The sequence below is a fragment of the Seriola dumerili genome, unplaced genomic scaffold, assembly GCF_002260705.1.
Source record: "Seriola dumerili isolate Sdu_G_001 unplaced genomic scaffold, Sdu_1.0 BDQW01000538.1, whole genome shotgun sequence".
NCBI lineage: Eukaryota > Metazoa > Chordata > Actinopteri > Carangiformes > Carangidae > Seriola > Seriola dumerili.
This window is the reverse complement of record NW_019174793.1, coordinates 2,013,755-2,035,323: the sequence shown is the minus strand read 5'-3', so window position 1 is coordinate 2,035,323 and position 21,569 is coordinate 2,013,755. Positions and strand designations below refer to the sequence as shown.

The 21,569-nt window shown below is 43.5% G+C and overlaps 1 protein-coding gene across 1 annotated transcript in view; it reads left to right on the top strand.

Annotated features, from left to right (window-relative positions):
• Positions 1 to 21,569, top strand: part of LOC111235880 (slit homolog 1 protein-like) — a 66,782-nt gene that overhangs the window by 23,334 nt on the left and 21,879 nt on the right. Inside the window, exons 5-18 of the mRNA XM_022764450.1 lie at positions 9,975 to 10,046; positions 10,166 to 10,237; positions 10,413 to 10,484; positions 10,860 to 11,021; positions 11,149 to 11,298; positions 13,035 to 13,106; positions 15,729 to 15,800; positions 16,311 to 16,382; positions 17,462 to 17,605; positions 17,751 to 17,914; positions 19,192 to 19,215; positions 19,496 to 19,640; positions 20,062 to 20,136; positions 20,356 to 20,499. Of these exons, the coding sequence (XP_022620171.1) occupies positions 9,975 to 10,046; positions 10,166 to 10,237; positions 10,413 to 10,484; positions 10,860 to 11,021; positions 11,149 to 11,298; positions 13,035 to 13,106; positions 15,729 to 15,800; positions 16,311 to 16,382; positions 17,462 to 17,605; positions 17,751 to 17,914; positions 19,192 to 19,215; positions 19,496 to 19,640; positions 20,062 to 20,136; positions 20,356 to 20,499 (1,440 nt within the window). The remainder of the gene's footprint in view (positions 1 to 9,974; positions 10,047 to 10,165; positions 10,238 to 10,412; positions 10,485 to 10,859; positions 11,022 to 11,148; positions 11,299 to 13,034; positions 13,107 to 15,728; positions 15,801 to 16,310; positions 16,383 to 17,461; positions 17,606 to 17,750; positions 17,915 to 19,191; positions 19,216 to 19,495; positions 19,641 to 20,061; positions 20,137 to 20,355; positions 20,500 to 21,569) is intronic.

The window sequence follows — 21,569 nt, the reverse complement described above, 5'->3', positions numbered from 1 at the left end:
GGAGGGCAAAGAGAGAGCGAGGCATGGGTGTAATGAAGGGAAGAACAATGGGGAGTCGAGATGGAGGTGAGAAGAAGAAGGGGGGGGGGCGAGAAACAGGAAGCTGAAAGTAGAGAGGCATAAAGGAAGGAGTCACACTGGGGGGAAAATATGAGAGGGTAGAAAAGATGTGAGGTAACGGTGGAGATAAAAGAGTAGGGACGGTAAAGCAAATACAGGAGAGGTGAATGAAGAACAGGAAGGGAATAAATCTTATTTTCTCAGAGGGAAAAGTGAGTTATGTGCCTCAAGTAGCAGCTGTTTAATTCGCTAAGTAAAGATTTTTTTTCAGCTTTATCTTTTAGTTCATTATTTTTGAAACAGAAACTGATGGTTTCAGAACTTTATACATTATTTTTTTCATAGTGCAGACTGAGTGTGGAAATGTCTGTACTGAACAGAACCAGGGCTCGGTATCGAACGCCGATACTTTTATGGGCCGATCGAAATAGTTTGATGATATCGAGGATCAAAAAATACCTGGTCATTCGATACCTGAGGAATAAGCGTCAGTGAGCCAATCAGCATGCGGCACTGGTGTACTAATGTGTACTGTAAGTTTCTTTTTGGAGTCGATCAAATTGTTTTGATTTGTTTTCAGTACCGATATTCCAAAATATCAAGAACCAGCCCTGAAGAGAACCACACCAATTAAACTGAGAGCTTTCCTGCCACCGCCTTGAGATGTTAATTAAAAATCATCAACTAGTTTGATTATTTAGTAAAGTTAAAATTCATCTTTTCAGCCACAGTTTTTCAGCTGATGTTTCTTCAGGTTGTAAATTACATTTATAAGCAACAAAAAGCTAATTGAAGGTTGAAAAGTGATTAAAGTGAATATATGTAATAGTATGTGTAACAGTGTCACAGCGACGTGCTAATTTCTAAACCGACATGTGACTCAAATCGATATTTACTTCCTTAGGTGGCTGAGTTTGGCCTGTTGCCACGGTTACAACCTCCTTGTTGCCATCAGGTCATGAACCTTCCCGTAGCGCAGCTGGGTGTTCATGTCACGTTCATTTTCGCGCAGTGTATTCATGTTTGTGTGTACCAGTAGGAACTTGTGTGTTTGTCACGCACATGTTACGCAGTGTGTGTGTGTGTGTGTGTGTGTGTGTGTGTGTGTCGTAGCGTGTCTGTGGTGCGATGTGCTCGGGTTGTGTTGAATAAAGGCGCAGCCTCTGGATGTTGTGTGAGGCTAATATTTAGCATGTGTGTGTGGTGTGTTTGCATGTTCCTGCTGAGCGTGTGTGTCCCTTCATGCTGTGTTTTGTCTGTGTGATCCGTCTCCGCCTGCAGCTCTGCGGTCGACACAAAGACAGAAGGGAAATTAGAAAAATGAACGTTTGCGGGGCTTCACGAGTGAAACGAGAACATTCTCTCCCTGTTTTTCTCAATAAGCTTTTCAACTTTTCTCTCTTGGAACAACTTTCAAGTTACAAAAATCATCAACAAGAATCATAACCTGTATTTGTTTACTCTAGAGTGGCACTGAAGTTACAGCAGATTCACATTAAGTGAAATATTCAGACCCGGAAAAAAGATGCAACAATCCATCAAATCCATTTTTTACACATTACATTTCCTCACAAATGTTTGTAACGATCATATATGCTTCTGTTTTTCTACTCTGCTCAACAAAAACATGAACTGAGCTGAACTGTGTGTCACAGATTAGGAAAACGGACATTTTTAAAAAGCTATTTTGTGCCCTCAAACCTCTGCTGCAGTGTAACCCATTACTCTGCAGCTCATCTGTATATGTGAGTTTGTTCCCAACACTCAGAGTCTCAGAGTCTCTCCAGCTTCAGGTCAGAGTGTGTGTGTGTGTGTGTGTGTGTGTGTATTTACCTGTCAGAGAGACGTGTTTATAATTGATCTTGTGGTTCAAGTCTAATCAGCTTCCTCTTGTCTGATATATTTTGACATTCCAGTTCATTCTCCAGTATTATTTTTGTGTGTGTGTGTGTGTGTGTGTGTGTGTGTGTGTGTGTGTGTGTGTGTGTGTGTGTGTGTGAGAGAGGGGAGATTCCCAGTGTGTGTGTGTGTGTGTGTGTGTGTGTGTGTGTCTGTCCCTGGCAGTTCTTTCTGGGGTCGTCCTCTCGAAGTGTGGTTTCTTGTTGAATCACATTTGTCTGCATTCTGATGTTATTTATTCTTTCTGTGCTGCACATCTGGTTTTAACTTTCCTCCCTCTGTTGGGTCTCCCCTCCACTTTGTTTTGTCTTTGCTCTCCCCCCTCTCTCTCTCTCTCTCTCTCTCTCTCTCTCTCTCTCTCTCTCTCTCTCATCACCTTTCTGTCCTCGGTGTCTTTCAGTTCTGTAGATGATAACTTATTTAAGGTGTTTGTACTGGGTGGTGTGTTTGTGTGTGTCGGGGTGAGGAGGGGACCAGACTATGACAGTGAATTATTAACTATGTTGTTGCTCTGACTCTGTCTGATGGGGGTCAAACAAGACAGTGTGTGTGTGTGTGTGTGTGTGTGTGTGTGTGTGTGTGTGTGTGTGTGTGTGTGTGTGTGTGTGTTTGTGTGTGTTCGCTCATACTGTTTTGTGCTTTTGTGATTTTCCGTGTGGAACTGTAAATAATCACATTCACAGCATTACAGAAACCACCATAGAAACTTAATTGTCTTGTTGTTTGTGCTTGAGAGACAATAAAGGAAAGACTCTAACTGCAGCTAAATGATTAAGGGCAGTGAAAATTAAATTAATGGTCAGGTTCCCATTTTAAAAAATCGAAGCAGATTTAATTCATTTTGTTCTTTTTTTGACCATCGCGAGCTTCCGTCCTAACGAGCCTCCAGGGCAAGTGATGGGGAATAAAATCTGCATTAAAAAAGTTAATATGAAGCTAATATCAGGCTGAAATAGCAGAAATGAAACAGATCCAGTACCTTCCGAAATACTTTCGTCGTGGTCTTCTGAACTGTGTCTCCATGTTGACCTGTGGCGGAGCTGTAGCAGCACAACAAGGGAAAAAAGGCTGTAAGTTTTGAAGATATCTTCTTGCTCTGGTTTACTCAGACCAAGCCATGATATTTGTTTTTTATTGTCTAGAGTGGATGCTGGTTACTGATCCGGTCACTGACACACTGAGGTAACATGAGGCTGGGCAGATACTTTATGGATTCGGCCTGATTTTATCCCCTGAGTCCGTTGACCCCGTCTAATTATAAAATCAGGCCAAATTGTTGCCAGATCGGTGGTCATTTGATGAGCAGTTTCAGGGTGGGGGGGGTGGGGGGTGGGGGTCACAGCGCTTCATTAACCACGTGAACGCTCATCGATCTGACTTTTGGACGACTGGATGGATTTCTTTCTTTGAAGCATGTTCCGGTTTCCGAGATGGTGGCCGTCAATAGATCCATCACAAACTGTTCTGAGCTTCTTTTAATATTAGTCGTGTTTTAGTTGCTGTGGCTAAAGCTGAAGTCTTGTGTGATGTGAACCTGAACTTCAGAACTGCACAAAGTTTGAATAAACTTTATTGGGATTGTCATTTACGGTCGGTGTGACGCCCTGGTCGGATGATCCACGCGACGCGAGCGCGACAGTCGCAGGTTCTCGCCGTGCAGAATTAAAACGTGTCATGTGAGTTAATTGACATTATGTACAAGATCAATACAATTACGGCGTGTGATTAGCTCAGTTGTGCGGTTCAGCAGTTCAGTTACTGCAGTAACAAGTTCACCAACAGCTATTGATCAGCCAACGTCAACACAAATGACTTGACTCCACAGAGGGCGCGTTGACGCAGCTGCACCTCGGGAGGAGAAGACGCAGATGACGGATCTGTTTGCAACCTTTAACATTCAGATATCTATCCAATCCGCCAAAGATGCAGGAAGACCAGAAGCATCTCATTTCAGTCTGTGGCGGCCACAGAAAGTGAACGCCTTCGTAGACCGCGTCGTCCAAAGCATCCATCCCCTGATTTGGGACGCAGCATCTAAGTAGTGATGGGACATTTCTCTCTGTCGCTGCCTGATTTCTTTCTGATTATCAGAATATATAATTAAAAGCTGTTAATAACAACAACAACAGGATATAAAAAAAAGTATCAGTGGCTGAGAACAACGAGCGAACAAGCTCTCTGACCCGTCAGGCCGCTTGACTCAAGCTAACCCGTGTTTCACCCGTAGCCGTGAGAGAAGGATGGACAGAGAGGTGACGAGGAGAAAAGATGAGTGAGGGAACGAGTGGGAAAGTTTACCTTTCTCACCCTCCTCCGTGAGCAGGGGGGGGAGGGAGGGAGGGAGGAGGAGGATATTGAAACGACAGGAGAGACGGCAGAACAATGAGAGGACGAAGAGGAGGGAGGAAGGACGGACACGGACACAACAGATGACAGAATGGATCAGAAAATGAATAGAGGAGATAGCAGGAGAGAGAGCAAACATTCTGAGACTACCTACCGTCCACACACACACACACACACACACACACACACACACACACACACACGTCCAGCTGTGACCAGTCTGTTTCTCTCCAGTAAACATCATATCCAGCTTCCTGGTGTCCTGGCAACAGATGTCTGGGTAACCTGATGGGAAAGCATCTTTAATATTGATGTGTGTGTGTGTGTGTGTGTGTGTGTGTGTGAGCTGTCAATACTCCTCTCCGTGTATAGGTGGATGTTGTTACAAATTTGAATTATTTAAGCTGTTTGGATAAATCCTCGTGTATTTATGTGTTAAACTTCCTATTTGACTGTTATTGATGATTAATTTATACTGATCAGTGTTTGTGTTATTTATGTCATGAATCAGTGCCAGCAGAGTGTGTGTGTGTGTGTGTATGTGTGTGTCTTTTTTCAGATCAGGTGCCTCATTAATCGGGAGTTTTATTCAACTTTGCACCTGGATTATGTAATTTTTCCTTTTTCAGTGTCACATTGTTTGAACATTGTGGCGAACACTTGATTTAACAACAATCGCAAATAATCGTTTGTGCCAATAAAACACGTCTTAGTTTAACTGTGGACTACGGAGGAGATGGACAGGACATTTACTTAACTTACATGATGTGTGTTGCATTTACCGTGTAGTGAAAGTAGAGACAGAGATGAGAAACACTCGGGGGGAGAGAGAAGATAATGACTTGGAACAAATGATCAAGGAGGTTGTGGTTGTATGGTGTACACATCTTTACCACTAGGCCATCAGGATGCTCTGTGCTGGTGGTCTTGCATTCTTTTGTCATTTCTCACATGTGAAATGTCTGTATAACTGCATAAATACCAAAACATCTTCAAAACAACGCTCGTTTGGTTTCTAATTCCAGTGTGAGGGTTTCCGACAGCTTGTCACCGTGGAGTGTCCCACTGACTTCCACACGCTCGTGACAACAAAACATTTTATGAAATAAAACTCGAGAGGGAAGGAAACGAGAGGGAAAAGATAATCAGACGCTGCTTCAAATAGCAAGGGTTAGGGTTAGTTTTGCTAATGCTACATAACCAACGTTCACAGCTGTTTACTTACCGGTCTTTGCCAAGAGCTTCAGCCGCTGTTGTGTTTACAAGAGGTTTATAATGCGCCCGCGGAGCAGCTCTACTTCTACAGGGCAGACTGGATGCTACAGTGACTCGGTATCGGAAAGTGACAACACAGTCTGACATGGCTGGGGCTAGCTAGTTAGCATGCTAAACATCAGTGGAAGTGATAGAAATAGAAGCCAAACAAGAGGTTTGTTTTCTCACCTCTGGAGACAGCTGGAGAAAAGGAGTTTGAAGTTTGATGCAATATTTCTTCTGGACTGTTAGTAAACAGCTGTTAATGCTAACATTAGCTACGTAGCAACAGCAAAACTTACAAACAGCCGTGCGTGACAAAAGGCAGCGCCCTCATACAGTTAGATAAGGCCAGTCCATCTGATGCAGGCGGCTCTGGCAAAGAAACAGTTAACAACTTCAACCCAGCTCACCTTTTTTTTTGCTGGAACAGATCTTCATCCGGCGAGGTGCTGCAACGGCCAATTACACACACGCGAGCACACATTCCTGGTAGATTACGTCGTCACATGAGCACTGTTTACCTAGCGATTGTCTCGACAAAAGATCAAGTAATTGACGCTGCGATAACGTTGCTGTGAGTTTTAAAAATCCTGTCTCCTGCAGTGTTGTTGTGGATGGTGGATCCGTCTCTGCCTTCTTGGATTGTATTTCATGTCTCAGTCGTACCTGAATCAACACGCTTCGCAGCTCGACGCGTTGATTTAACACAGCACTGTTTACTGTCTGAACGCTGAATGTGCACAATGTGACGGAGATTTACTACGGAGGAACATTTATTGTGCACAAACAATTTAAGGCTCTGATTAGTGCATTTATATTCAAAGTTCCCATGAGGGAAGTGAACGTTTGCCTCCAGTTCAGTTTTTTAAAAGTTGAAATAACTTCCTCCACAGTTACTGTAACATCACGTTATTTGATTTATTCAAAGCTGCCGCTGATACAAATTCAAAATATGTAAAGAAAGTGCATTTTGTTTCAAACTTCCAGCACTGTTTCTTTGAAAAAGACCAGTGTTTATTTAATCTCTGCAAACTTTGTGTCTTTTCTGTTTGATGCTGACACACTGTTGTGTTGGCAGGGGCGTTTGTTAGCTGAGCTGCGTCTTGTTCTGTCTTTGTATTCTAGAGAAATAACTTATTTGTGTCAAACAGAGCTGAAATCCTTTGACAATATTGGTTTTCTGCTGCTCACATCCATGAGTGGATACAGAGCTTGTGAACAGAGACTGACGGACAGACGAATATAAAGGGGTTCGTTTGGTTCACTGGCCTTTAGCTCTCTCTGAAACGAAGCACGTACAACTGCACTTCATGTCTTTCCTCCTCTGTCTCTTTCTATCAGGCCTCCATCTCTCTGTCTGTCTGTATCATCATAACTATCCCTCTCTTCTGCTCCAAATTTCCAGCTTCCAGTTTCCTGTTCGTTGGGTCTGCTGGATGAGATGCTGAACCACCCGGCTTTTAATTTATATCCTAGCTTTCCCCTGTATCCCTCTCCACCACCCCACACTTTTTCGCTCCGTCTATCCATTATCCTGTCCTCCTCTTGACCGCTCCATCACTCTGTATTTCCCTCAGCACCTCCTTTGCAGGTCGTTTCATGTCACTGCTGAGCTTCCCCACCTCAGACAGTGTCTATTTTTTTTTATTTTTTATTGGGTTAGGTTAGTTGAGCTTCAACTGGTTTTATCTCGGTGATGGATTTTATTTTGCTGCTGTTAACCACTGACCTCCCCGTGACACTTCCTCCGGTTTGGCCACACAGAAGAAAAAACCTCTGGGTTACCACCGAACCTTCAGCAGATACAGAGCTGTAACAGACGGAAAGCTGAACAGTGACTGCCTGCAGCTTGACAATAGAGACGAGACTATAGCCTTGGTAATGGATTTTCAAGGCTGTAATGCACAATATAAAATGAAATTGTTGGGTGGAAGGAAATGTGGAGAGAAACTTTGCTATTCTTAGCTCCTTTAACCCCTACATGACCTGGACTTGCCTTCGTCAGGGTGAACTGGAGAGGAGTTGTGGGTTTAACTTTGCACTGAAACTCACACTGGTCTTAGTCTGTTTCTCAGATCTGTACCACAAATGGGACAAACAAAAGTCAAGTTTGTACCGAGGGTGACGCCAGAGGGAAGACATCTCTGACTCTGCTGTGAGCATTAGCTGTAGGTTCATCTGTGCTTTGGGCTGAATGATAACAAACCTACTGTTAGTCTGTTTAAGGTCCCATGTTTTACACTTTATCTGTGTTTTATTTGAAGTGTTGATCCATCAGAAGATATATTTGTGCTTTTAAAGAACCAAAAAACCATCTCAGTGTAGTTTCACATCTCCTCTCTCAGGCTTCTCTCTGGAGCTCTAGTAACAACAGGTCGGTGAGCCAATCAGAAGAGAGGAGGCTCTGAGCCTCTCTTCTGATTGGCTGACTGTTTTCTGAGTGATCCAATAAAAATATAGCAGATTTCAGGTAAAAACACTCAGAGAAACCAAATCCTGCAAGTGTTGGATGGTGGGTACAGGTGAGTGGGGCTTGGTGACTGCTTTGTTGTGACATCACAAAGTTCCAGAAGTCCTGACGGCTGGTTTTAAGGCTCAGTTTCTGAATACAGGCTGTGTGCATTTCTCTGTGGACTGAGGCTTTGATACTTTCACAGTATTAATATAGAAGCTAGAGCTGATCTATAATCACACTACACATGGACACAGACATTTACACTGGAGGAGCTTTAAGCCTCATGTTGTGTCTAAAACGAGCCATTGTTTTTAATTTTCTATTACGATAAACTGGAAATGTCAAACAAATTCAGCATTTAATCCCCTTTGCAGCCTCAAGGGCCTGCAACAACAGTGGGTTAACAAAAAAATTAATTATCTTACAAAAACAATGATTATAAGGAAAACATGATACATAATATCTGCCTCTGAGGACAAGTAAGCAATTTTACTTTTCCACTGGACACTGCCAGACACTAGTTTATTGGTTTGCTACTGGTTCTGACCGTCCTGTTCTGCAGAGAGAGAAAAAACCCACTAGATTCAAATTCATTGTTACATTCTCTTGAGTAATTTGAATCCGCTTTCGCAAAGAGCCGGTCTTTAAAGGCTGGTTGTGAAACAGTACATATATTATATCAGCAGTGTAGGTCTCAGTAAGTGGGTGTTTCCTCCGCTGTCATGCTCTCTGGTTTGACCCTGACGTTAATGGAGTGTGTCTGAGGTCCTCCAGGGCAGACAGAGATGATGCACATCCTCCTCTGTGGTTTATCTGACACACACACACACACACACACACACACACACACACACACACACACACACACACAGATTTTTTTTATTCCTGTAGTTTTGCTTTATGCTTGCTGTTGTCCGTTTGTCCTTTCCGACACTGTCTCTCTAGCGTTGTATCTCGTCCTCCTTTCAGTCAATGCTGATCTCGGCATGTTGTAGTGTGTGTGTGTGTGTGTGTGTGTGTGTGTGAGAGAGACGCTCTCCGTCTCCCAGACTCCTCCAGGCCGGAGGGAAAGACTACATTAAGATAAAGAGGAACCGGTGTTTAGAGTCATATTAAACTGGCTGGTAATGGTGCGGATCAGCCTGGACGCTAGGAGACTGATAGTGGGGTAAAGGCTGCAGGATGAGCCAGCGTTCACCAGCAGGGATATTAAGATCTAAAACAAATAACACATTTTTTAATTCACATACAGTTTAAATATTTGTCTGAAGTGTCTTTTTTCAAATAGTTTGAAATGTTTGTTTTCCCTCTTATATAAATCTTCCTTATTCCCAGTTTGTCATCCAGCTTTAACAGATGGAGAAAAGGATATGGAAGCTTTATTGTGTCAATGTGCTTTAATGACATCAGCAATACAACAACACAATCCAGCCAAACGTCACTGAATAAGAAGATTACCGAAATAAAGGGGGTAACTGTGGGTAAACATGTCTAAAAGCTTGGAGCCACTGAATGTAGATACACTTTGACAGTGTTTTATTTTGAAGTTTGATATCCAGGCTCTGAGCCTCTCTTCTGATTGGCTGACTGTTTTCTGAGTGATCCAATAAAAATAAAGCAGATTTCAGGTAAAAACTCTCAGAGAAACCAAATCCTGCAAGGTTTGGATGGTGGGTCCAGGTGGGCGGGGCTTGGTGACTGCTTTGTTGTGACATCACAAAGTTCCAGAAGTCCTGACGGCTGGTTTTAAGGCTCAGTTTCTGAATACAGGCTGTGTGCATTTCTCTGTGGACTGAGGCTTTGATACTTTCACAGTATTAATATAGAAGCTAGAGCTGATCTATAATCAAACATGAGCAGAGACCTTTACAATATATGGGACCTTTAAAATAACCCAACAATGTGTTAAATCAGTTTCTCTGAGTCGTACGTTTTTCTCTGTTTCTCTGTTTTCCAGGGACCTGAGTGAAAACGCCATCCAGGCCGTCCCAAGGAGGGCGTTCAGAGGAGCCACAGACCTCAAAAACCTGTGTGTGAAACACACACAAACACACACACACACACACACACACGATAAAAATAGTGGATAAAAGAAAAGACATAACTAAACCTGTGTAAAGTTGTGTTTGTGTTCTTCTTCATCACCAGGCAGCTGGATAAAAACCACATCAGCTGTATCGAGGAGGGGGCGTTCAGAGCTCTGCGCTCTCTGGAAGTGCTGTGAGTGTTACAGACACAGAGCGTCTCTGGGGATTATCACAGTCAGCTCCTGCTCATGTTTTGTGGCAGGAATATGAAATATATTGCAGATAATCATCTCCTCCATCACTCTCCCCCTGCTCCTGTTATTCCCGCTGCTCTCTTCCTTCTCTCTCTCTCTCTCTCTCTCTCCCAGCACACTGAACAACAACAACATCAGCAGTATCCCAGTCTCCAGTTTCAACCACATGCCGAAGCTCCGCACCTTGTAAGTTCTTCAGCTCCTTTCACTACGTTACCCAGAATGCTGAGTGTTCACTCTGGTTGTAAGTACACAGCCAGACACTTAACTCTATTTCTCGTTTGTTTTTCTATCTCTCTTCACTTTTGTTTTTTCCAATCCCATCCTACGTCTATGTCCTTCATTATTTCCTCCTTACTTCCTTCTTTTTCTCTGTTTCTTCTTCTATCCTCTTTCCTTTACTCCCTCCTTTCCTCTTTCCTACACTACTTCCTTACTTCTTCCTTTCTTGTTCTCACCTTCTCATCTCTCCCTTTTTGTCCCGTCTTGTTTCTTCTTGATCTCCCTTCTCCTCCTTTCATTGCCTCCTTCCTTTCTCCCCGTCCCTCCCTGTATTCGCAGTCGCCTCCACTCTAACTCTCTGCGTTGTGACTGTCACCTGGCCTGGCTGTCTCCATGGTTGCGGCAGCGGCCGGCATTGGGCCTCTACACCCAGTGCAGCTCTCCTCCCACGCTGAGGGGCCTCAACCTCGCCGAGCTGCGCAAGAGCGACTTCGCCTCTTCCTTCGCAGCAGCAGCAGCAGCAGCAGCAGCAGCAGCAGCTCAGAGCTGCTCTACACACTAACTAACATGCAGGTCTGTGTGACGGGACTGGAAGCCGGAAAAAAAGTTTGTCCTGTTGTTTGTTTCTAGGTCACGGCGGCAGCGCCTTCGTTCAGCCGTGCAGCCTGGCGTCCGGCTCCTGTCCTCCGATGTGTTCCTGCAGCAACAACATTGTGGACTGTCGAGGGAGGGGCCTCACTGCCATCCCCGCCCACCTCCCTGAGGCCATGACTGAGATGTGAGTTTTACATTTAATCTAAAACAGTTAATAATGAGTCCAACAGCAGAATCAGCTTTAAATCTAAACACTCGAGGACTTAGAAGAAGAATGAGCTGCACGTTAGACTAAGATATACAATAATCACGTTGCAGCACTGTTGCATTTATACGTTTATTATTTTATAATAATAATAATATTAACAACAACATTGTACCATTGCTATGTCTGTCTACTCTGCACATATGATATCTGTTGAACCAAGAATCGATGCCAGTGGTTCCCGACCTTTTCCAACTCTCCAGAAATGTTGTCGTCTCACCACCGACGCCATCACCACACGGAGGTCAAATAAAACGTTCTCTGAGCACGTTTTATTTTTATGATAATGTTCGAACATCCACGATTGAACTGAAAGCAGGTGGAGCTTTTTTGTTGGACGGGGGCGGGGGGGTCACTTGTCGATTCGCCATCTGTCTCTTTCCTTTTAATTCTTCCTTTCGCTCACCAGTTACTGTATCTCTTGTAATGCTGCAGATTTTGTCATGGATGTAATCTGTTAGTGCACGATCACACTGAGGGAGCATCACAAGTACATGATGTGGTCCAGCAGCGAAACATTTAAAAACATTATTTATATTTTTTTAATATTTGTTTTAATAATTACATCTTTTCACATAAGTTGCACTGTTGTGCTGATGATCGGCCCACTTGCATCATGGCCCACAGGTAGGGCACCGCTGGTTTTAGGATTGTGAAAACCTTTTGACAAAATCTAATTTGTAATTGCAGATTCATGAAGAGTCACATAAATAACACTGATTTGACTATTTTGTATTCAGGTGAGTCAGTGAGAGAGAAGATGCATTGATATCTACAGTACAGTAAAGTTTGTGAACATTCAGCAAAAAACCTCCATATAACTGTGTTGTAGCAACAGTTTGCGAAACTCCTCATGAATTTTTCCTAAGAGGAATATTACGTAATGTCGACAAAGAGAAAGGAAACGAAGAGAACCACATGCAGAATACAACACGTCTTTAACTCTGTGTCTCAGTAATGACGAAGTGCAGTGTGAGTTATGTAACTGTGCTGCAGATACTTTGGACATAAACAACACTGAAACCTTCCCTTTGACTGAACACTCAGTGGGTTTTTTTTGAGCCACTTAAACACACTCTATTTATCCCGCTGCACTTCAGCTTGTGGCTCACGTTCGGTAGCGTGATGTGGGCCGTTCATCACAGCGGGTGGTAACTTGGACAGATCTAATAAATAGATTTTACAGGCCATTACATGTACTTTACATTTTCAGCCAATACATCAGGTCTTTTGATGTGAGATCCAGCATTAGAAGCTCAACGTGCCCGTCCTCGCCGCGGCGCAGAGATATGAACTCATGTCTGCTGGAAACCCTTGTGAGGGCTGAGCGGCATCAGCTGGAAAATTAAACTCTTGTACTTTTTTTTTTTTTCTTTCTTTTTTTGCTGGGAAAATTGCAGAATGAATTTATTTTGAAATGATTGATCTATTAATGGTAATCCGGTCAACCGAAGGAGCCGAAACGATGAAGAATCTGTAGGAGGAAAAATCACAAGAAGCAGCAACTACATTATTTTAATCCAGCAATTTATATCTCTTTTACTTTAGAATCGATGCATCATGTTGACAAGTGTTTAAATAGTCTGAATGGAAACTGCAGACCGGCCTGCTGATGGAAGTAATAACTCTCTCTCTCTCTCTCTCTCTCTCTCCAGTCGTCTGGAGCAGAACGGCATCAAGTCGGTTCCTCCAGGCGCCTTCACCTCCTACAAGAAGCTTCGGCGAATGTGAGTCCTCCAGAGAAACACTGGTTCTTCACGCAGAGTTAAACCTTTCTAAATATCAGCTCAGGTTAAAGCAGCACTCATGAATGTTTCTTATTAAATGTCAAATATTAAATCCAAGAGAACAAGACAACGATGATTTACTCTGAAGTCAGTTAATGAAATAAAGAACAGCGATACGCTGAGTGGGTTTTATATCCCATCTGGCCGGGAAAAGCAGGAAGAGGTGGCTGAGGAGGGAGAGGAACATCACCTTCATCGAGCCTGCTGTCATCTAAACATGGGAATAAATCAGTGGGATGGAAAAGGAATTACGAGAAATTAGAAATTCACTCAGGAAACAGACTCTGTGAACTTTTCCAGTTTCAGTTTAAAGTTCGTCTGACCGTTGAGTTTGTGATCCAAATCCAAATCCAGCCAACCCTGTTTCCGTAGATGCATTTTCTTTAGATTTATGACTTTCTTTTGACCAATTATCACACTCGTTAATATAAAATAGTCGCTCTTAATCCGTGTTTGAGAACGACTGATCTAAACCACAGCTGACAGTGCTGAATGTAAAGATGGCGTCCAACAGCACGACATTATGAAAGGAGCTCGACGACAACGTGCTGCACATGAAGGTCAACGCTCTCAAATTAAGATTTAGTTTTGGAGATTAAAATATATTTATTTGACTTTTTTTTTGGGTTTAAGACGTTAAACATCGGCAGCAAAATATTTCCTCCTGCTTCAAAGATTTGTAGTATAATTACGATTATTGTGACATTAAGTGATTAAATAATCATTTGTCTTCACCATCGAACCAGGGAAGCTGCGGCTTTACAGCTCCGCCCCTTGAGGTTTAATCTCCACCAATACCGTTACAGTATCTTTGCCTCCGGAGGGGGCGATGCCTCAAGAAAATTTTGATGTTTTTTAAAAGTGTGATCTGCCAGCTGGATCGCTCTCCTCTTCCTCCGTCTCCAGTGTTCACTGGGCTGTGGTTTTCCTGCTCCACATAACAAACAGCCCCTGTGGATTTTCAGCTTCGAGGAGCGCTTGATTTCTGTCAGATACAGCCCCCATCGGAGGCCTTTTATGGGTCCTGCATGATTAAGAAAGCGTATATCATTGTGATCTGGTATTTAGGTTTGAAAAAAAAAAAAGATTCAACCACAATAATAACGTTCATGACTTCTTGACTTTCTTCCCTGTTTTAGTTTTTTTTTTTCTCTGTCTTTCTTTCTCTGTGGTTTTCATTCTGTCCACTGCTGCTGCTTTCCTCTCCTCTCTTCCTCTGCCCATTTCCATCCCCAGACGTTCTTTCTCTTCATCTTTGTCTCTCTGTGGTTTTCCTTTTCCTCTTCATCTCACCCCCCCCCCACCCTTAGCCTGCTTAGCATCATCACTGTGAGACTGTCCCTGAGTGTAAAAGGGGGGGGGGGGGGGGGAGCTGATGATATTACCAGGCTGGTTTAAGTGGTTTGTCTTGAAATTTATTACGACAGTTGAGCGACTGACGTGGCAGCAGAACAAGGATTTTCTAATCTAACATGTTGCGGTCTGGCCTGCCAGAGCGAATCAGACGTGTGAGGCTCTGCTGCGACTCTGCCCTCCACATGTCAGGCCCACTTACAGTCCAGCCGTCTCATGAAGTGGGGTTCCTCCACTTTATAAAGGGTTTTTATTTGATTCGGTTTGATAAAATCATTCATGCATCTTTGACCCCAGAGGATACCACATGGAAATGTTGCATGAAAGAAGAAAAAAATGCACCATTAAAGGCTTACTTCATTTGAGCAGGAGCCAGACTCAGCCTTGAATTTTAAGAATAATATACAACACACAAAATACAGTTACAAGTGTCTTTACAAGAACAAACAGAGTCAGATAATAGTGTAGTGACTACGTCCTATACTGCTCACTGAAACTCTAATGGTTTAGATGTGTCTGAATGTTTTGTATCATGATGCGGTTGTTTTCTGTCTTGTTCCTCAGGCTTCAATGTTCATAACTTCCGATAAGATTTAGGTGCAGAGTTAAAGAAAAAAAAACAGCCTTGAAGCACCTGTGATTACTGCGCTGTGGATTATGTTTTCTGTGCACGGCCTCGGCCTCACATCACACAAATCAAATACATGGCTCCTACAAATAGTAAATAAGAGCCATGAAAGCAAAGTCTGGGTCGCCTCAGTGAGTAAATCTGGATCTGGGAGCGACGGGGAGGGAAGATCTGCAGGTGTGAGGGAGCGAAGAGGGACCACAGGGTGTTAGTAGCTCAGTAATACTGCACAACAGGCCTTAGCATACAAGGACTGGTGTTTTAGTGCAAGTTAAAATCCTGACACCAGAATTAAAAAAAAACAGAAAAACAGGAAAGAGATTCTGTCGTAGACAAGAAGGGAAATAATGAATACGTGAGGAGCAGTTTCCATGGTGATGATCTGATCGTAGGGATGTTCCTGAGCTGATAGAAACAAGAGGGAACTAGTGATTTAATTTGTTTATTTAAGCTCAAATTGAAATCAAGGATCCCTGCCATGACGGGACGACACTCTTCACCTATAGGTCAAAACATAATGAAGGAATCTACTGTTGCTGTGACTAAAGTGTGTGTGTGTGTGTGTTAATCTGTTTATCCAGAGACCTGAGTAACAACCAGATATCTGAGATTGCTCCAGATGCTTTCCACGGCCTCCGAGCTCTCAACTCTCTGTGAGTAACGCACGTCTGAGCGAGTGTGTGAACAAACTGCTGCAGTGTTATTAGAGCGCCTCCGCCAATATGTGTTTGCATATGTCTGTATCCTGCACGTCTCTTACCTCCATATGTCTCGCCGCATGCGTGCGTGCGTTTGTGTGACTGCTGGTATGAATAATGTAGAAGTGGCGCCTGCTCTCTGTAAACAGACATTTCTTATGAAATATCAAGACGTACAAATAGTCACAGCGGGTGGCCTGCGGGCCTGGAGCGTGTGTACCAGTATACATGCATGTACCGTGTGTGTGTGTGTGTGTGTGTGTGTGTGTTTTGACTTGTTTGTGGGTTGTGTGTGAATGTGTTCTGTGCAGGTTTGTTAGCGGAGTGTGACGCCAACTAAACGTTCTGCCAGTGAAATAAGAGTCTTCCTGTTAAAATGATAATAAAACATCACAGTAACTAGTTACAGACTGATGGAACATATATAATATATATATATGTGTGTGTGTGTGTGTGTGTGTGCAGGGTCCTGTATGGTAATAAGATCACCGAGCTGCCCAGCGGAGTGTTTGATGGCCTGGCCTCTCTGGAGCTGCTGTGAGTCCAAACCGCAGGATGCATATATTTGTCAGAAGTGACATTTACACTGACTGTGTTTTTACATAAATGAATTTCAGGTGTCAAGTGGATTGAAAGTGGCACGAAGCTCGTTAAACTGAGGGATGGAAAGTAAACTGTGTTTCTGTGCCAAGTCAGGCTGATATAAATCTGTTTCTGACGTTACTTATGATTAATGTTTGTTTATTTATTTACCATGCAACGTGTCGCACATGTGGAGCTTTCAGGTGTAATGATAGTGTCAGGATGCAGGAGGAAGTTAAACTGATGCGACGCTACAGCAGAAATGCAGAAACTGGACCTTTTTTTTTTTTTTTTGAAGGTCACATATTTTACACTTTTCCAGACGTTTTTGAAATCCATAAGAAGATATACGTATACGTGGTTTTAAGACCCAAAAACCATCTCAGTGTAGTTTTACATCTCCTCTCTCAGGCTTCTCTCTGGAGCTCTAGTAACAACAGGTCGGTGAGCCAATCAGAAGAGAGGAGGCTCTGAGCCTCTCTTCTGATTGGTAAAATAAAAATAAAGCAGATTTCAGGTAAAAACACTCAGAGAAACCAAATCCTGTAAAGGTTTGGATGGTGGGTCCAGGTGGGCGGGGCTTGGTGACTGCTTTGTTGTGACATCACAAAGTTCCAGAAGTCCTGATGGCTGGTTTTAAGGCTCAGTTTCTGAATACAGGCTGTGTGCATTTCTCTGTGGACTGAGGCTCTGATACTTTCACAGTGTTAATATAGAAGCTAGAGCTGATCTATAATCACACTACACATGGACACAGACCTTTACACTGGAGGAGCTTTAAGCCTCATGTGTCTAAAACGAGCCCATCGTTTTTAATTTTCTATTGCGAAAAACTGGAAATGTCAGACTTAATGCGAAGAAAGCAGCATGCAGCCACAAAGTCATGCTTCATTTTATATCTGCAACACCTAGTTTCAATAGTTTGCTGATTGGTTGTTTGTTGAGGATGATTCTTCATTTATATCTCTTGCCTGTTGGAGCTTGTGAGATGTCACATAGTTCCCTCTTGCTGATGCTCTGCTGTTGCCCTGCAGGCTGCTGAATGCAAATAAGATCCACTGCATCAGAGCCACAGTGTTCAAAGATCTGGAGAACTTGGCTCTGCTGTCGCTGTACGACAACAAGATCCAGAGTCTGGCCAAAGGCACCTTCAGCTCACTGCACAGCATCCAGACACTGTGAGACGACAAACACACACACACACACACACACACACACACACACACACTCTTTAAAGTCCGGCTCTGTTCGGTTCTCTTCCACCCGCATTCAGTTCGGATCTGACTGATGTTGTGCCCCCCTTCTCTTGTGATTTCCCATCAGCCACCTGGCCCAGAACCCCTTTGTGTGCGACTGCAATGTGAAGTGGCTGGCCGACTTCCTGCGTTCGAACCCCATAGAGACCAGCGGCGCTCGCTGCGCCAGCCCTCGCCGCCTCGCCAACAAACGCATCGCGCAGATCAAGAGCAACAAGTTCCGATGCTCCGGTCAGTGCCACTGTGTGTGTGTGTGTGTGTGTGTGTGTGTGTGTGTGTGTGTGTGTGTGAGAAATGACAGGAGGAGTGTGAATTAAGATGCGAGTCTGGGTTTGTGAGCCACAGTTGATCGTGTCAGATGCTGAACAACAGCAAGGCCTCCCTCAAGGGAAATATACATGTACACACAGTAGAAATGTCATATTCAACCAAAAAGCCTTTTGTCATGTACACGTCCTATTAGCATATATATTAGTTAGTGACATTCTGCTGTCAGACACCAGCGCTCCACTGGCCCAGACCGCTGCACGATGCTTCCTGCAGCTGGAACCAACAAGAACTTCTCTCTTGTCTCTTGATATAAAACATCATAAACCGGTCTCTTGTTCTTGGCTAAGATAAACTTAAAATGTGTTTGAAAACTGGTTTAAACATCTGAAAACAAAGTCGTCCATGCTCCTCACATCTTAAAAACCTTATTGCACATGTGTTTTATGTATTCTAACAATATTAACTGTATTAGTTGATCATCCTGCTTAACACTTGAGTGTTGTGGGGTGTCATGAGGATTGCAGCCTCTAGGCAGCGCTAGTGGAGCACATGTTCATGTTCCAACACGGCAGAGGAACAGTAACTCCAAGGAAGAAAAGACAGATTTTCTTTTTTATTGTTTATTATTTACATTATTTATTCACCATAATGAAATGTAGTGAAACGGCTAAGTTTACGAATCCCTGCGTGTATGAAAAATGAAAAGCAAGTGAAGCGTGAGACAGAAAGAGACTGATGGCGGGAAGTGTGTTTCACGAGTGTGTGACAACAAAACGTAGAGGGAAGCAAATTAATCTCACAGATTGTAACTGGACGCCTGAACTACAAGCTCCCGACCGTTTTCATCTGCGCACGCCGCTGCCAGTGTGTGGAGCCAGATCGCGGAGCCAGTGAAACCGTGGCGGGCTTCTCTGATCGCCATATAAAACCGCTCCACGCTGCTTTAGTCCTCTGCCAGACCTGGAAAGCTGCGGCCGACACGCCGCTTCCATAAAACAGCGAAAACACGGACGCACATTGTTTCGTTCCTCCCTTTCATGTGTAAAGATGTTAAAGTCCACTCATACAACACCTCCTCCAGGAGAGTGTGAGCATGTAACCTGTGTGTGTGTGTGTGTGTGTGTGTGTGTGTGTGTGTGTGTGTGTGTGTGTGTGTGTGTGTGTTTGTTTGTTTGTTCCTTTAAAGTCTCCAAACCTTTTCACTGACGTGGTTTTCTTTCTTCTGTTTTTCACGACAGCCAAAGAGCAGTACCACATCCCAGGTGATCATGTGTGTTTGTTTGTGAATGTGTGTATTTGTGTGTGTGTGTGTGTGTGTGTGTGTGTGTGTGTGTGTGTGTGTGTGTGTGTGTCTAGATAGAGCTAGATCTTAATATCTATCTGTAGCAGTTTGACACACACAAGTTCATCTGTTTGTCCTCCGTGTGTGTGTGTGTGTGTGTGTGTGTGTCTGTGTGTGTGTGTGTGTGTGTGTGTGTCTGTGTGTGTGTGTGTGTGTGTGTGTGTCTGTGTGTGTGTGTGTGTGTGTGTGTGTGTGTCCAGGCACCGAGGACAGACGTCAGAGCTATGAGTGTAACAGTAAGCCGGTGTGTCCCGCTAAGTGTCGCTGCGAGGCAAACGTGGTCGACTGCTCCAACCTCCGCCTCACCAAGTTCCCTGAACACCTGCCCTCCTCCACTGAAGAGCTGTGAGACACACACACACACACACACACACACACACAGGCACAACAGATATTCGATACTCAAAAAAAGGCTTTCTATTTATATTGATTGATCCATGATCAGCCAGTATCAGCTGATGATATTGGTCTTGCTGTTCTGGCTCCAGTTACAATGTGCAGCAGTCTGTCTGGGGAATGCTTTTATTCAAAGTGCATGGGATCCCTCCAGACACTGATTACCACACACACACACACACACACACACACACACACACACACACACACACACACACGCTGTGCACAGTGACCTCATGGATATCCATGTTGACATGTATGTACGGACTCCTGCTGCATGGCTGCACGCTCGCTTGGACGAACGCACTCATTTCAAACGGACTCTTGTGCTAATGATGTTTTTCACGTCCGCTCTCTGTGACCGTCCCAGGCGTCTCAACAACAACGACCTCTCCGTGCTGGAGGCCACCGGGGCGTTCAAGGGCCTGTCGCAGCTCAAGAAAATGTAGGTCGCTCTGAAAACTTCGGGCCTTTCCTCAAAAATAAACTTGCATGAAAAAGAAAACTTACAATATTTAAAAAGCACAGAAAATTTCTTAAACTTAATTAATTTCACCGCAGGAAAGCTCCTAAAAAATGTTGAGCTGATTACCCTCATTGACAAGGTTGACTTCCCCCACATGACACAGACTGTTGTGTGTTTGTCGTCCTTCCTTCCCTCCAGCAACTTGAGCAACAACAAGATCTCGGATATCGAGGACGGAGCGTTTGAAGGCGCCTCCTCGGCGGTGGAGCTTCACCTGACGGCCAATCACCTGGAGTCCGTCAGAGGGAGCATGTTCAGAGGCATGGAGGGACTGCGCATGCTGTGAGCTCGCCTTCTTCTCGTCCTCGCACTTTTTTTTTGCGGGTTTCAGAGGCAGAGAAAATAACGTCGACACGAGGGTTTATTCATTCATTCATATACAGTTGAATGAAATGTCGTTCCTCTGTGGGACAAAAAGTAATAAAACAAGTGACATGGATTTCAGATGTAAAGCACTTACAAAGAAATCCTGCCAACAAAATGTAGTATTAAAAGTGACTCCTGAGCACCTGGAAACTTAAAGATCAACAAATTAAAAGCGCAATGTGTCATTTTCTGCCACTAGAGGTCGCTCTCCATCAAAGCAATAACAGAAGATGAAGTTTGGAGATGTTTTGAAGTAGCAGGGAGTCATTGCCGTTACAGGGTTATGTTTTTTACGGAGGTCTCCTCCTCTCCGACACAAACAGACCAGGGGATTAAATCAGGTGGAAACACAGAATAAAGCAGGTTCATGTTAAAAATCAGTGTTTCAGATGGTTTCTGTGAGAAATTCCAGATCCAGACGTTTGATGAGTAAAATCCTTCATCTGGTTAAAAACAACCAAGATATAAAAAGTGTATCATAAAAATGTGGCTTAAAACTGGATTAGAGTTCAATTCTGACGCTTCTGGCAAACGACCACAACACTGGCACTGACGCCACTGACAGGCGACGTTACCATGATTAAAATCACTCTAGGTATTTCTGTAGGCTTGAAGATTTATGTGAACATTTGGGATAATGTCAGTACACAACTCAAAAAATTATATAACAGGTCTTATTGTTTTTAGACTTTTTAATGTGGAAAAGTTACTTATTATACCTTTAACTTTGAGCTTTCACTCCCTCAGTAACAGTAACAATCACAGTGTGAGCGTGAGAATAGTAAGAAGTTATTTTCTCAAAGAAAATATCGGCTAATTTAAAATTACAATTATTTATCAGTGCAGATTTTTCTTTTAGGAATTGTTGATTTTCAGGCAAGACGATCAGATGAATATATGTTTGGTGTTTTGATTTCTGCTTGTAATATGTGTGTGTGTGTGTGTGTGTGTGTGTGTGTGTGTGTGTGTGTGTGTGTGTGTGTGTG